At 34.9% G+C, this 17,571-nt stretch overlaps 1 protein-coding gene across 4 annotated transcripts; it reads right to left on the bottom strand.

Annotated features, from left to right (window-relative positions):
• Positions 1-6,694: 6,694 nt before the first annotated feature.
• Positions 6,695-17,071, bottom strand: LOC141678710 (helicase-like transcription factor CHR28). Of its 4 annotated transcripts, none has more exons than XM_074485093.1 (11): positions 16,976-17,071; positions 15,973-16,234; positions 15,571-15,893; positions 14,498-14,569; positions 14,326-14,403; positions 13,226-14,132; positions 11,684-11,814; positions 10,112-10,333; positions 8,259-8,804; positions 7,620-7,829; positions 6,695-7,261 (listed from the first exon to the last, which is right to left on the bottom strand). In XM_074485093.1, exons 2-11 carry the CDS (start codon positions 16,184-16,186, stop codon positions 7,151-7,153), a joined length of 2,814 nt encoding a protein of 937 aa, XP_074341194.1. In that variant the 5' UTR covers positions 16,187-16,234; positions 16,976-17,071; the 3' UTR covers positions 6,695-7,150. The 4 variants fall into 4 exon arrangements, with proteins under 4 accessions (XP_074341194.1, XP_074341179.1, XP_074341200.1 ...); XM_074485078.1 differs by having other exon boundaries at positions 16,920-17,039; XM_074485099.1 differs by lacking the exon at positions 16,976-17,071 and adding an exon at positions 16,836-16,907.
• Between the last annotated feature and the right edge of the window lie 500 nt (positions 17,072-17,571).

A 17,571-nucleotide genomic window follows, 5' to 3' on the forward strand; every position in this document is an offset into this window, starting at 1 on the left:
TTATTCTCTTTCATTCTTTTGTTTTCTTTAGCTAGTGATTTAAGGGAAACACGCAAATGATATAATTCATTGGACATATCATTTATAGCTTCATTGCATTCAATTTTAGAAAGCTGAGAGAGGTCAGTAGTAATTACATGGTTGCTTGATGAACTAGTTTCATTTTCATCAGAATTAGCCATCAGGGCTAGGTTGACATATTCCATATCATCATCTTCATTGGCTCCATCCGCTGCCCAGTCATCCTGAGTCAGAAAAGCTCTTTCCTTTTGTTTGAGCAAATCGAAATATTTCTTTTTGTAATCCACTTGCTCAAATTTCTTTTTATCAGAGGTTGGATTTCTACACTCATTTGCAAAGTGTCCACTTATGCCACAGTTATAACATTTGAACTTAGATTTGTCCACCATGTTCTTGTTTGACTTAGTGAATCTAGCATTTTTCTTGAATTTCATCTTTGCAAACCTCCTGGACAGAAAAGCCAGATGTTCATCAACATCATCAGAGTCATCTTGACTGGAACTATCTTCAACCTCAGCTACTTGCTCATTTCCCTTGCTTGATTCTGATTTGCTTGTGCCAATTTTGAGACTTGGCATTGTCTTTTCTTCATTCCTGACTTCAGTCTTCTCATTGTCAGCTACAAGTGCAACTGATCCACCTTTTCTTTTTCCCTTTTCCAACAGCTCATCTTGCTCCATCTCAAGTTCATAGGTCTTCAAAATTCCATATAATCTTTCAAGTATGAAGTCTTATTATAATCTTGAGAATTCCTTAGTGAAACAGTCATAGGCTTCCATTCCTTTGGTAGAGATCTCAGAAATTTTAAGTTGGAATCCTTGACTTGGTACACTCTGCCATACAGCTTCAATCCATTCAACAGTTTCTGAAATCTATTGAAGGTATCATTCAGTGATTCTCCTTCTTCAAAATGAAAGTATTCATACAGTTGAATGAGAAACTGCATTTTGTTTTCTCTAACTTGTTCAGTACCTTCACAGATAAGTTGCACAGTATCCCAAATTTCCTTAGCAGTTTGGCTGTTAATGACATTATCAAACATATCTTGATCTAGGCCATTAAACAGAATATTCATGGCTTTCTTGTCCTTGTGAACCTCTTCAATATCTTCATCAGTCCATTCTGCTTTTGGCTTGGGAATAGACTGTCCAACAGCAACTGTGGCAGCTGCAGCTGTGGCCACCTTGTGAGGGATGTGAGGACCATTTTCAACGCAGTTGATGTAGCTTTCATCTTGAGAAAGAAGATGTAGATGCATCTTCACTTTCCAGTGATGATAATTATCTCTTTCCAGGATTGGAATCTTTACACCAATATACTTCTTACTCATGATGTTAGTAGAATAGATCTTTAAACTCTTTGTAAGTTAAGAATTTGCTCTAATACCAATTGTTATTCCCAAGGAACTAACAATGAGATTTACAAAAGGGGGGTTGAATGTAAATCTCAAAACTTTTTCAAGTTTTGAGCAGTTTCAAAGGCTAAGTGTTTTTATGAACAGTTGTGTGTGAATTGCTTTGAGCAGGTGCAAACAGATATATATTCAAGACACAAATGTAAAGAACACAAAGACTTCAAAAACTTTTCTGGTGGATATGTTGTTCCACCAGAGATGTGTATTTCAGAAAATCTGTGATTCTAATAATTGATCACAGCTGCGTCCTAGTACAAATTAGATGATTTTCTCTCTGGATTTTTCTAAACAGCTCTGGAAAAATTCACACCCTAATTACTAGCTGCAACTTGGTTTATATATCACCAAGTTTACAAGTTAAGACAAAAGTATAAATACAATTAAAAAGGTTCTTCACATATTTCTTCTTCATTTCTCTATCCAATGCAATATAGGATAATCTGTGAATTTTTGAATACTTCCTTGTTTGCACCAGAATGGAAATGCTGCATTTTCTTGATTCCTCCAAGAGGCTACCACATTCCAATTGTCTTTGTCAACCCATATGCCTCTGTCAGCTTATGAATTGTCACTGTCAACTGCTATTGAACTGAGCATCCGTTGAAGCTTTCATCCGTTGATGGCTTTATCCGTTGATGCATTAGCAGTTGAAACTTTATCCGTTGATGCACTCATCCGTTGATGGATGTTATCCGTTGAAGTTTTAGAGACATCCGTTGAAGCTTTGTTTCTCATCCGTTGAAGACCTTTAATTTATCAGTTGATACTACTTCATTTATACAAAATTACAAGGCATAAAATATTTACAATTAGCCCTCCTATTTGCATATCCACTAGTAGTCAACATGACTTATAATTTCCCACAACATCTAAGAATTATAACTTAAATACAGAAACTGAAATGTGCTACAATACTAAACTTATTTCTAAGTAAAGCTACTCCATCAACGGATAGCCAGAATGGTCTTATCCGTTGAGGCTACAAACACTAGATTTCTACTTAAGTGTTTTGTTTAACTTATCATCAAACTAATACACATATTCCTAACAAAAACAGGCACTAACAAAATGATCATATACATTTTTGATCATCAACCATAATCTAAAGTTTTGATCACCAACATAATGCACAAACATAAGTACTCATACAAAGAAACTTAAATCCTCCATCCTGGATTTGCAGCCATATTATCTTTTTTGCCAACCTTCTTTCTTTTTGCTGCTTCAAGTTGTCTTAAAGTAGTTACTTCATCTCTTTTACTGCCTTCAGCTCCATCATTTTGACCTTGTTGTCTAGTCATTCTTCTTGTTTTAAGTTTCTGCACAATACCTTCAACCTGTCATTTACAGTTGTAGCAGTGTTGACAAGATTGGTTGTTTTCTACAAAAAAAAAATCATTGATTAGTTGTAAACAATCAAATGGTACAACTAAATTTTTAACTAAATTTTTAGTACCTTTGCAGAACAAGTCCTTGAGTTATGGCTTGTCTTTTTTGCAAGTTTTGCAACTAACTGTTGTCTTGGCAATATTTGGCTCTCTTACTTCCTTTGCAGCCTTCTTTATTTCATCAATTTTCTATTTAAACAATTTTATACATTTGATTAGCAAAAATACTGAAAATATGTAAATGCACAAAGAAGAAGAAGAGTATACCTTGGCAGGACATGTTCTTGTGTTATGGCTTTATGCCTTGCAATATTTACAATTCATCTTCATTCCAGTCCTTGGTAATTTGGTTGCATTTGCAGGTATATCATTCTTGGTATTTCTTTTCTTCTTGGGCCTACCAATCTGAGGCCTTATAGTTGGTGGTAGAGGCATTGGTTCAGGGGCCTCTTCCCAAAATTCAGGACCAGCTATTGATTCTAGTGTGTAACTGTAAAGCTGTTAAATTCAAGAAATTAGTAATGTAGTATAGAGAAATTACTAATATAGTATAAAGAAATTAGTAAAGAATTTGAAGGAAATATATTACCTTCATGTATTGAGGTTTTTTGTAATGATCACTAACATGAATTTCTCAAGGGTCATTCCTAAATGTTATACATGCACATGCATGATAACAAGGAATCCCTGTCAGATCTCATTTCCTGCATGAACGAGTTTTATTATGTAGGTCCACCACTAATTCATGTCCCCCCTCAGAGCATATTACATTGTATTTGGTTCCTCCAGACCATGTTACCACACAACCAGGAGAATAATGTAGGGCCTTAAAAAACCATATTTTAAGTCAGAAACATATAGAGTCATATGTAAAACAAGTAGAGTCATAAAGAATTGTACATACTTGTTCAATTTTTTTTGTGCACTGGGACATATAACCAATTCCTTTTCCATCATTTTATCCCTTCTCACTTGTATCCTTCTCATCACTGCTTTATGAATCTCTCTCAACATTGTTAACACTGGTACGTCTCTGTACTCTCTAATACTGCTATTGAACACTTCACAATGATTGTTAACAAACATATCACTGCAAGGTGTTGTTCTAAAAGCAGACCTAGTCCATTGTTGTCTAGGTTTTTGATTCAGCCACTCATAACACTTGCTAGATACCTTCATTAATTATAGGCATAAATGCATAGCTCAATGACATTGCATATAAATTATAGATATAAATAGATGGTGATGGACCATACCTCCTTCATCTTATCCATGTGTAGGTTAAACTCCCATGCAGTGCTTGCCCTTGCAGCCTTCCATAACAAATCTTTCTGTGCAGCACTTTTGTGCTCTTTGACCATATTTTGGAAAAGATGCATTACACAAAATCTGTGTTCAGCATTTGGCACAACAGATTCCAAAGCATTAATTAATCCCTGCATAAGACCATTACACATTAGTTCTACTACAAATAGTGGAAGAAATTAAAAGGGAAATACAATTACAAATACCTTTTGCCTATCTGAAATAAAAGTCCAATCCTTGTCATTCACAATTTTAATATCCTGGCAAAAGTACTGCAAGAACCAGTTCCAAGCATCTGTATTTTCAGCCTCCACAATTGCCCATGCAATTGGATACATTCCATCATTTGCATCCACTCCAACAGCTATTAGAAGTTGTCCACCATAGGGCCCTTTCAGGTGACAACCATCCAACCCAATAATCCTTCTACAATATTAACTGAATGCTTTTTTGAGTGATCCCAGACAAACATAAAATCTCATAAACCTACCTATATCTTTTTCTGGTTCAGGGTTCTCAGTCAGAATCTTAATGGTTGAAGATGGTAGCACTCTTTTCACCTCATGAGCATACTTCCAAACCTGTGTGTACTGCTCCTCATGTGTTCCACTAATTTTCATCAAAGCCCTCCTTTTAGCTCTATAAACAGCATGATTGCTTACATCACATTCAAATCATTCACAATTTTCCTATGAAAAGCATTCACATGCCATGTTGGGTTCATTCTGAGCTCAGTCTCATAATAATCAGCTATCCAAGCTGAATTGATTTGTTTCTGCTTAAATGTGGGTGAGCAACTGTGTTTGTTATTTAAGGTCTTGATCTGAAATGTGGGGCTTCCTTTATGCATTGCTAAAGCATAAAGCTTCCATTCACAGGGTTTTTCACACACATACTGCACTTTCTTTCCAAAATTCCTACAATTATTGATTGGTCTTCTTTCTATAATTACATGTTTCTTTACTGCTTGTCTAAGTAGTTTGGAATCCCTAAAGCACATTCCTAATTGGAAGACAGGTTTTATCATGTCAATCTTTTCATTAAAAACAGGATAACTTAATTCATCCTCATCAGTTGAATTACCTACCATTCTCTCATCTTCACTATCAGCATACACACTTGAATTACCATCAGAAGCACTATCTACCTTATCATAATAGATATCATCCACATTTTGCTCAAAGATTAAATCATCATCTGATTCATCTACATTGGAACTGTTTGAATGAAATGTTTCATCACTACTTTCCTTTTCTCTAATTTCATAATCCTCGTCACTGTCAGGATCTAAAAAGTCTTTGACTAAGCCCTCTAATTCCCTAAACTCTTGTTCAGTGTCAATTTCTTGTTGTGTAGTGCAAGGGAACTGAGTACCATTCAAATCAATTTCATTATGTTCAGGGGGTAAGGGTTCCCTAAATTCTAAGTTTTGTGAAGAAGATGGTGGATCTTCAAATTTCACAAAGATGTCAACATATCTTTCCTTAGGCATCAGTTCACACATTAACATTAACTCATCATCTGAATCTAATACAAAGCATCTTCTTTCCATATTTGTACTAGGTAATTTATATCATAACTGGGCAAATCCACCAATGCATCCTATTTCTTTTAGCATATTCTTGGTGATTTCAATTAAACTTATTTGATCAGAACTCACATAATCAATATAATCAACTTCACCCCCAACATAAGACCTAGGGTTTTCAGTCATTTCACCACCATGATGAAATTTAATAGTAAAATACTCAATTTCTGCAAATTGACAAACAATAGAAAACAATTTACACTTTAAACAAGTATGCAAAAACATGTAGTGGGGCATTTAAAAAGTAAAAGAGTTCGATTAGGGCAAAATAAACTACTCCCTCCGTCCCTTTCAATTGTTTACATTTTTTAGAGACTGTCCGGCACGCATTTTAAGGTACATATAAAGTATAGTTCTGTAACTTTTTTTTACAATTTTGTTTTTCTGAATAAAAATTAAAACATTCAACTTTTATTCAGAAAAAGAAAAATATAAAAATAAGTTACATAACTATACTTTTTATGCACCTTAAAATGCGTGTCGAACACTTCCTCGGAAATGTAAACAATTGAAAGGGACGGAGGGTGTATAATCTACCATTTAAACAAATACTTCGAAGTTCAAAGCAACTTAAACATTTACTCAATTGCATGCAAAGAACAAAGATTTCAGACATACCACTGTAATCAGGACATTCACGAGGAGCGTATACGTGTTCATCTTCCTTCTTATACCAACTCATATTCACACGATCGCCTCTTCACCAACTCATCTTCACACGATCGCCTCTTCAATTAGGGTTTTAATCGGCTCTTCTGAAAAGGGAGCAAACCAGCAATGCGTTTTGGAGGCAAAATGATGTGTCTTTGTCTGGTTTTTTAGTTTTTCTATTGATAATTCATGGAAAAACAGTAAACGCCGTTAACGGCGTTAACGGCCCATAAGCCGAGCCATGCAAATGCTCAGTTTCTAAAGTCGGCCACCAAAGTGAAAAATATAATTAATATAAGCCACCAAAGTGCAAAAAAGTCTATTAACTATTATAAAGTTAAAACTTAACAAAAAATAAAATGTTTTTTTAACTTTGTTAGTTTTTGACTGACTACATGAACAAACATTTTAACCTAAAGTGGAAATGACTCCTTTTACAGAAAAATGCAGTAATAATGCAACTCAGGAAAGAATATCTTAACTGTAGCTGCTAAGATGACAAAGAAAACAAAGTAATAGCTCATAACTGACTACTTAATATAAGATAGTGGTAATATTTACATCCTCTTCGACATGGTAGATACAAACTTGATAACAAGTAGATTGCTCTATTTGCTGGCCCAAAATCTGGTACAACGCCGGAGTTTGCAGAGCGCGACGACAAGCCATAAGATCTACTAGAGATGATAGTAACTTTTACACTTAATCTCTAATAACTAGTTCCCCAAAAGCATTTAGGAGTTCAAACATGCCATATTTTCGTCAAAACAAGAACATCTTAATTTACTGATTCCCCATAAACAGATATCTCAGGTCTTCCACAGTTAATCGACTTCCTGAGCCCCCGCTTGGATCCTCACCAAATGCAGATGAAACCATTTTCCTTTTCTCTTCCTGCAAAAGTATCATGTATAAACAAAATGGTGTTTTACGACAACTTAACTTAATGGTATTCACTCCTCATACACAGTACCCAAATTTAAATTCAGCGTGGGAAAGTAAATGCTTTGATTCTTTGGAAACATTTAAAAAATTTAAAGCTATTCGAAGGTATTAAGTAAAAAATATCTCAAAAAGATATATTGAGTCATACTTCACAATATAGAAAGTTCATTTTGAGGTCTCATTTAGTTATGTTTATAATAATGTGTATTTATTTTTATAAAATATGAAAAATTGAATCATTATTCCAAAGATGTACAATTGCTACAGAAATACACAACTTGATACTTCAACAAAAATTTGAACATACCTGAAGAGCTAAAATCCGATCTTCAACTGTATCACTAATAGTAAGCCGTGATACAGTAACAGCACGAGTTTGTCCAATTCTATGAGCCCTGTCAATAGCCTGGTCTTCAGTAGTTGGATTCCACCAAAGATCCAAAAGTATTACATGAGTGGCAGCAACCATGTTTAGCCCAAGGTTACCAGCTTTTAACGACATGAGCATAACTGTCACCTGAAACAAGAGTATCTATAATATATGGAACCGATAATTTAGATTATGATAATAAGAAACAAAAGAGAAATTTAATGGGATGTGAACTGAGTCGTCTAGTAAATTTGGCCCAAAGCAAAGAAGTCAAAAGCCAGCCCAAGAGTAAGATGAGGAAAAATTGGTGCAACATCCCAGAAACGATCATATGTCATGTAATTTCATTTCCGCCAGATGTACTTTACAAGGTAGTGTCACCTTATAGTTTGTGTATTATAGTTTTAACACATATCATCGAACACAGGCCATGGTAAATTGGTAAGTATTTCACAAAGAAGGCACATGTATCCATACACACACACACACACACACACACACACATATATATATATATATATGGGATAAGTAAGAAAATAACATAAAAAAATTCATGCTGTGATTTAAGAGAGCTACCTCAGGGTCAGTGTTGAAATCTCTAACAGCCTTGTCTCTGGCAGATAATGTCATTGTTCCATCAAGTCTCCTATACTGTAGATCAGTCCGAAGTAATGCCATTTCAACTAATTCCAACATACCAATCCACTGAGAAAAGACAATAGCCTTTCTTGGTGCTTCAATTTGTGCATCTGAACATGCACCACCAGAATCTGATAGTTCCTCTCCTTGACTTGAAGAAATCACACCATGTAACTGTGAACTTGAACTTTTTGACTTACAATGAGATGCAAGAATCTCCATGGCAGCTTTAATTTTTGAAGAAATGTAGTCTCTCTGCATAACTCTGGATTTTTCATACTTAAAGGAACTAGAGGGATTGTCATCTTGGTCATCAGATATACAACTTCGTAAGGTAGCTTTGGAAAATACCAAGTCAGGACCAAGCTCTTCTTTGCATTTAGGTGAAGGGCATACATTGTCATCTCCCCTCAAATATTCTGATACACACTGATAGCAGTAAACATGCCCGCACATAGTGACAATTGCATCTTCAGGTGGATCCTGTAAATCATATTAAATATATAGGTCATATAAAAAGATTTACAAAACAGGGGTAGGCAAATAGTATAACTTATTATAGCATTCGCAACCGCAATAAAAAAAAACCTTATTACAAGAAAAAACAAGCCATTAATCCAGCGGATAAAAGATGTTTCACTTTCTTTGGGCACAAAAAGTAGTAAAGGAAATCTAGAAAACATTCATGTTTTCTGCTATCCAAATATGTCCCGGTGAAGCAAGCACATGCCTTTTCATCAACAGACCACAAAGAAAAATCAAAGAGAAGTACAAAAATGTAGAGTTTTGCATATCCAAAATCAAAAAATATAGAATAGATTCATAAAGAAAATTATTTTGGTTCTAGTGATACAGAAGAACAGGCTCAATAGCAAGTAAAAGAATTAACATAAAACTTCTTAAATATAGATGGTCTAATGGTCTCAAAAAACTCTTGGTTTTGTGTTATAAAAAAAGTGCCCTCTAAATCAAAAGGGAAATTTAAGAGAACTGGGTGAAGCCAACAATTATCTAAGATGTCGGCCATCAGCATAATTGGAAGTGAAGAAGTAAAACTCCTACAAAATGCGCAGAGATTTGCTATGACAAATAGCTACACAATAAGAAACTTACTAGATAAACACATTAATAAAAATTTAGAGGTGGCACCTTTTAGTTATAACTGAGTATTCAAGGAGAATAGTTTTGGATAAAATGGAAACATTAAGAATGAGATCATGTAGATCCATTAGTAAGGAAATAAAAATTTGTGAACTCTAGATAAAGCAAAAACATAGGAATCAGGAGATCAAACTTTTGATACTGTTGCAAAAAAGGTGAACTGAGCTCAAGAAGATGACCTCTAAAGAATGATATATCAACAAAGGATTTATGACTAGCCTGATTTGGAAATAAAACTACATTGAGCTGAGTATAATTTAATATAAACCTATCAAATGGTACAAGTACTTAAAACTAGCATATGCCAGCAAGGTCGAACCATTAACAAACGACATGTTTTTAGCCAAGAAAAAACATATTCATCTGGTCATCATTCATGGAGACACTCAACAGAAAAAATTGTAATTCAAGCATAGACCAAATGGCAAAACATTAGAAATTCATAACCATCTACCCAGATACACATAACACGCCAATCAATATAACAAGAAAAAAACTACTTTACTGTATTCTAGGATATATAGTCCACATCATGATTTATACTACAGTTTCAAAACAAAGACATGCACTATACAGAAACTGCACACCAGATACAGATGAAAAGATAGATGATGTTCTAAGCAACTCACTTTGCATATACCACAAATTGCTGAGCTTGTCTGGAGATGCTTCAATAAGTTTATGAGCATATTCCTAGGAAGAGTGGCTGCCATTTCCGAGGAATACCTTTCAACAGAATCTGAAGAGAAACCTTTAACAAGAAGTGGATGATCACAAGCTTGCCGAAGGCGCAAGAGCATCAATAGAACAGTTGCATAATTTCGACCCAAAGTTCCGGCAGCAGCATAGGCCTGAATGATCAAGATATATTACTTTAGACAAAATATTTCAACATAACATTGTAATATAAAAAAGATAAGTATCTGCCAAGCTTTCTTAAAGCTTTAGAGACCAGAATTCTGAAAATACTGTTTCGTTGGGAAAAGGGGATACATATGTGGCCATCCATAGCCAGATTTGGCTATAGCTCACTTCAATAACTTCATTCTCAAACAATTGTGAGGATCTGGGACTATAGATGTAATGGTCATACATGAATGAATGTGCATATTAATTTCCATGTTTTATAAGATAACAAATACTAATCCTGATTAAAGTGAGAAGATTAATAGATCTGGCATTAAAATTTTTAATGCGGATTCAAATTATAAAATATTGGCCTACAGACATGAAATTTACATGAAACTTGATATACACCTTTATTCATATATGTAGATCACATCTACAGGGTTGGATCGTCACAAAATTGTATGCAAATGAATAGTATACAAGCTATATCCAAGTTCCACTTGCTTGCGTTATTCAATTTCCCTATATCATGTAGGAAAAGGGGATTCTAAAGTTGCAGAGAATGTGAACCATAACCAGGAGACAGTCAGAAGTAAAAAGCACTTAATGCAGGTCGACGCATTATGAAAAGCTCCCCCTCCCACTCAGAAAGGTACAAGGCGCCTTGTACCTTGAACGCAGTTCAATACGGTACAGGGTACGAAAACGAATACGAGGAATGTTACTTTAAGTGAACCCGGTACGATGGTACGTTCAGATACGAGGAATGTTACTCCTTGTACTACAAGGCATTGAACGAAAAATGGCCATATACTAATGACTCAAGAGTGAACATAACAATAGGCATACAAACCATATACAACAAAAGTGCCATTGAAAATAACTTAGCATGGTGTGATAAGAAAAAAAAAATCAGCCTCGCATCATACATGCCGTACATCTAGCATCAACAATAAACAGAAAGGATCATATATAATCATGTTGTACTATTTTATATATTAACTTCAAATAATCATTTTCAAGTACATCAACTACTGATTTGCAGGTAGGAAGATTCTCTTGCCAATCTATGGAAATTTCATCACAGTCGGCACTTGGCTAGAAGAGATGATCACAAAATACACAACAATTACCCTTCAAGGTACATCTTAATAAGGAAGTGGTCTAACAGTCTTCTGGCCTTTTTTCTGTATTGAGACTCTTTTGGAACAGGGTACGTATATGTATAAATTATACAAGAGTTGTAGGATTCTTAAAAACTTATTTAGGACAGCTTTATGTGAAAGTCTCAGATAATAATCAACAAAAAACACAAACACGTTAATGAAAGGATGTTTGCTGATTAATAATACTCTGAACTGCGACCGAGAATCAGCTTCAAGTCTTCGATAGAATGCCCGCTCCTCGACAGAGAATTCCACCTTTCTTAGATTTACTGTTTTTGAAGGTAACGTAATTATAGGCTTTCCATCAATAACTGTGCCTGGACCACAAAAGGAGAGACGTCAACATTATCACAGATATTGCTAATAAGGTTTGTAGCATATAAATGAGATGACGTGTACTGGGCGTGCCTGCTGAACAAAGACAACAATTCATGTAAAATTAAGGATGGGTTATAACTGTAAACTAAAACAACTAACTAGTACTAATGATTGCAATCGTATCATCACAGACTAAGATAGACAAAAGCAGCAGAAAAAATAACACTTGATGCAGGACAATACTTGAAATATTAAGCCCTGGGATATTTAACCACAAAACAATCTCTGCCCCGCGCGAATCCCAAATTTGAGAACACAGTGTTTGTGTACAATCAGTGAAAATAAGTATAGCAATACAGATATAACATAAGAAACTAAAACCCTAATAAACAGGGCTCAAATTAATTAAGCTTATAAGTAATCCAAATAACTGTCTAAACTACACCATAAATATAACTATTAAATTTATCAATTTTCTGTCTCCTAAGCTTTAGGAAACTACTTAATCCCCATCAACACCACTACACATTGACATCATTCCTACTTCAATAACCTTGACTTTTTGACTTCTGCCCCCAGGCTAGTCCGGGTATATCTTGCAGCTCCTTGATTATCTTCGTTTCTTCATTGTCAAATTCTTTAGTAGTGTTCTTTCTCAGTAAAATGACAATAGGTATGTGATGCTATGCAAACATAAAACAAAAAAGATTAACAGAACAGATGCAGATACTGTTCATAGTCACCCAAACCAACTAACCATTTTATTCTACATCCAAACAATTTCTAATATAGTCATGGTAATGGTCTTAGTCTTAACATCTCATATTTCTAAAATTTATGTTTTTAAAGAAGAATCATCAACACAGGATGACCAATACTGATAACAGGTAATTAAACTAATAATATAACTGTGCCATGTGAGGAAGTTGTAGGCTTTCGTGTCTCTTAAATAAGATAATTCTGTGCAACTTACAGTTACATATTTCTCAAGTAGTTAGAGTTTATTAGTTTATTTGTACAGATAAAGTGATGGCACGTAATTAAACTAATCATATAACTGTGCCATGTGAGGAAGTTGTAGGCTTTCGTGTCCCTTACATAAGATAATGCTGTGCAACTTAACTTTCTCAAGTAGTTAAGAGTTTATTAGTTTATTTGTAAAGATAAAGAAGTTTATTGGAGTATGAAGGAGGCTAATACATAATGAATCCTAACCTCATTTCCACACTAGCAGATAAAAAAATATTGAAGTAGTCAAAGTAACCATGCAACCTTATAGGTTTATACAGACAGAATTGCATTATTGCGACAGAGTATGTAACTGTGCTTCCATTATGAGGCTATCCATGTGAAAGACAATGAATAGGAAAAGAGCATAAGAAAGTAAGAAGCTAGCATATTTGAAGTAACCTTTAGTTCGACGAAGCATTACGGTCCTCAGCACAGCATACAGCTTCTTATATCCTTGGATTGAGTTTATTGAAATAGGATGCTTTAGTGTACTACAAAATGATTTATAGGTATTATATGGTTCATATCTCAAAAACCGGAAGTAGCTGAACAACTCGTCAATTGAATTCTGAATAGGAGTTCCAGATAAACACCATCTTACTTTCGCTTTAAGACTACAGCAAGCTCTAGCCACCTGTGTTCTGTGGTTCTTTATTGTCTGTGCTTCATCTAATATGACCCTAAACCAACGCACTCTTGCAAGAGCACCAGAATCCAAGTCAACGTCAGAAATTTCAATTCTTTTTTTACCGTTCTTTCTTCTCTTCCTAACATTTGTCATCTTATTCTTTTTCTCATTTGAAGAGATCTCATCAAATAACCCATTTCTTTTCCCATTTTTCGGATCATCGTCATCCTCATTAACCACAGGTTGTTTTGGAACTTCAATCGCCACAAGAGCATATGTTGTGAGAACCACATCATACGCAGCTAGTTCATCGGGATCTTTAATTCTATTGCTTCCGTGATAAACTAATACATTCAGTGGATCTTCATGTGCAACTTTCTCATCCAGCTCCCTGGCCCATTGACGTAGCACACTTGCTGGACAAACAACCAAAGTTCCAGCTTGAGGCCTTAAACTTCTAAATTCCCGTCTAGAAGTTCTTGCTTCTGGAGGTAATTTAGAGTTACTAGACTCTCCATCTTGTTTGTCTGGATCAAGCACAGTGATGTCATTATCCTCGTCATCATCCAAATTTAAGGCTTCAGCCTTCTGTTGGCTTGCAACTTCTGGTTTGGTCTTTGACCGTAACAATTTCTGCTTCAGTATAAGGGCTGCCATTGAAATGGTTTTACCGAGACCCTGCCAGAAACAGCACAATAGAGATATGAAAGAAATGTCCCACGAACTGGATTACAATAGATGCTAATTGCAGGTCAGCTATATATTAATAAACAAAACCTGAAACAGCACAGTAAAAATGTTAGAGAAAGATCACAAAAACTGTATCACGATAGATGCTAATGCAAGCCAGCTTTGTTATTAATAAATAAACCTGATCATCAGCAAGAATTCCACCAGCGCAATGAGTGCTTCTAGTTTCCTTTTGAAGCATCCAAGCCAAGGCAATTTTCTGTAAAAATATAGATTTCAGCATTTTTACAAGACCGTCTACGGTAATAGATATGAATGGGGGCTAGGAGAAATTAAAGAAAAGCACAAGAAACCTGGTGTCGAAGAAGAGTGACCGTCATACAACCATCAGGTAGATCATCTTCATGTGTAGGTTGGTTTAAATCCTGCACAACATTGAGCAATTTCCCAAAGTAAATTTTTTGCAACGTCCTAAACAGAATATTATGCATTGCACAGAATTTCAAGTACTTATAAATAATCCAAATTTTGGACATGACCTGAACATAACTTGCATGGTTGTGTTTGGAGCTTAACATAAGTGTATATCTGACAAGTTGATAAATTATATATTCTCTTAAATTATTAAATTGCATGGAGAGTCCGGCAAGTAGGACCATGTTGGTTGACACGTGAATGACCTGGGAGGTTCACTTCCTAGGAAGTATGAAAATAGAAAGTCGTTTGTTTGAGAAGGAAAGGAAGTTTAACATCCTTGGAAGGGTAAATTCCATGAAACATGGGAAGTTTTACTTCCTAGGAATTTAATGTAGGAATTATATACCAAGGAAACACAACTTCCTATAGTAAGTTAATACCTCTGTGTATCCAACCAAGCACCAAGGTTTAATAACCAGCCTGATGCATTTTTGGCTCCCCAAAAATTACCGTCTAGAGTGTCACTAGTTATATCATCTTCAGGTTCACCAAAGATACAATATGTAGAGACTCTTGGCTGTAACATTAATATGTGTCTACTGTCTATAGCACTTGCATCCCACATGTTTTAATGTGGCTCACATGGTCAGGTCACAAAAGAATTGCACAAGTATTTGAGACCAAAATAAATTTGTAATGATCTAAGTGCAGAAAATGTTAACTGATGCGTAGCACGTCATCAAGAATTTTATTGTTCATCATTTTAAATGAATTTGTAAAGATATATTTTTAACAAGCATATTTAACCCCTCTAACATTTTCTAAGATTATATAGGGTACAGACTTCAGTTGCTAGTGGTGAGTTCACTATTTCTAAAAGTTAGAAATGTAATAGCAAATGTCTGTCGTGTGGTTAACAAAAAACAATCGAGGGAGAAATTCAGACTCAAGTCTTCCGTAACTGTGAAAAAGGAGATGCAAAAATAATAACATGATCAGAGAAAATGACCTGCACGGCTGCTTGAAAAATTAGTCTCTCATCATATTCATTTGCTCTTTCTTCGCCAGTCGAAGAGCGAAAAAAAGGATCAGCTGAATTGGCATGCTGTGATGTTGAAGTAGATTTTGCATGCATCATGGAATGTGGCAAAATCCTACCAGCCGAATTTGTAGAATCTGTATCCTGGTTTATTTTTAAGTTTGAGAGTCCTGAATGGCTAATAGTTCCTGATGGCCTGCGATGTCCAGCCTGTGTTTGGTGGCTATGGTTTGATGAGCTTCCATTAGGAGCATCAGTTCGGGAAGCCAACTTAGGTGATGATTCATTGTAAACTGCACATACTGAAGTGTTATATAATGGTACAACACATATTCTATTGAATATTGATATTTAAGGCTAAAAAGACTTCACCTGTTAACTCGGAAGCGGATGTATTTGCCCGTGGTGGAAGAACTCTCTGGCTCTGAGTAGTAGTCAGTATTGGTCTTAGCTCGCCTATATCATTATCTGAAATAGATGCTCCAGTAGAATCCAAGGGAATCTGATCATACATTGCCCTAACCTCGTCTAAATTCCAATCAAGATCACTATCATCATCTGATGAAACGATTTCTACAGGTTCCATTTTAGCCACAGGATATATGCTCCTTCACTACTAAAACCCACCTGCAGACTGTAACTAAAATCACTAAAGTTCCGGAACATAACAAAAAAAAATACTAATCAGGCCATAATATCAAAAACATCAAGCAAAACAGCAACATTTCCTCCATGCCTAAAATACTACATTCCAATTACAAAAATATAAAACCTCTACAATTCCGCAACATAGTTATAAATTCACCAAACCAAACTAAGCACCCGATAAATACCAAATTCAAACATAACATCAGTCATCAAGCAAAACATTTCTACATGCCCGAAATGTCAAATTACTTCACAATCACAATAAACACACATATACACACATACATATACAATACAAGGGCATGCAAGAACAAAAACCAAAATCAAACAATCTTTACACAATCTAAGCACACAACCCCTTAATTTAAACCAACATTAAGCACAATCAAGCTCAGTTATACAAAAAAAGATCACATTTTTACACTATTTAACTTAAAAATGAACTAAAATCAAGAACCATATTACAAAAACATCATATTTTTACACAATTTAACTTGTTTTGTAACTCAACAGCACTAATTGAACAAAAATCAAGAACCATAATAGAAAAAAGATCACAATTTATACAATTAAAGTTGTTTTGTAACCTAAAAAACGCTGATTGAACTAAAATCAAGAAAATCAAGAACCATATTATGCATGCCCATGTGTAAAAAATGAAGTGTACATACATGTAATTGTGTGTGTATATATGGAATGGAAGAGAGTGTTATGTTGAGTTGGGTACCTGTAAAAATGTTGTTTTGTTTGTTATGTAGTGAGGGTAAAAATAGAGCGAGTTTTATGACTCGGGGAGTTTTATGACTTGGAATTTCGATGATGTTTGAAGTGGGACAAGTTTGGTATTTTCACTTTTCGGTTTCGGTTTCATCATTAATTTTATCCATTTTTTTCCGATGCGCATGTTAACCCCAATACATCCACGATGTAAAAGGTAAGTTTTTCTACCCTATATTTGATGTACACAGTAACCCAACACATCATCCAGGGATGTAAAAGGTAAGTTTTTCTACCCTATGTTCTATGGGCACAGTAACCCCAACACATTATCTAGGATGTAAAAGATAAGTTTTTATATTCTATGTATGTAGCTCTATGCTAAAATTTACTCTTTAATAATGTGTTACAAAATATCGGTGAAAAGCATATTAATAATCCACATTAATCAATAAAATTTTAACAACTCGTTAATCACATTTTCTTAATATGTACTAATGAGCACACACTAGACAAACCCAAAAATAAAAATAAAAATTTACAGGTGAATATATATTAGAGTAGAGTTGTCAATTTTGGGTTACGGGTCGAGTTCGTACTGGGTCA

This window comes from Apium graveolens, chromosome 1 (genome assembly GCF_009905375.1).
Source record: "Apium graveolens cultivar Ventura chromosome 1, ASM990537v1, whole genome shotgun sequence".
Lineage (NCBI taxonomy): Eukaryota > Viridiplantae > Streptophyta > Magnoliopsida > Apiales > Apiaceae > Apium > Apium graveolens.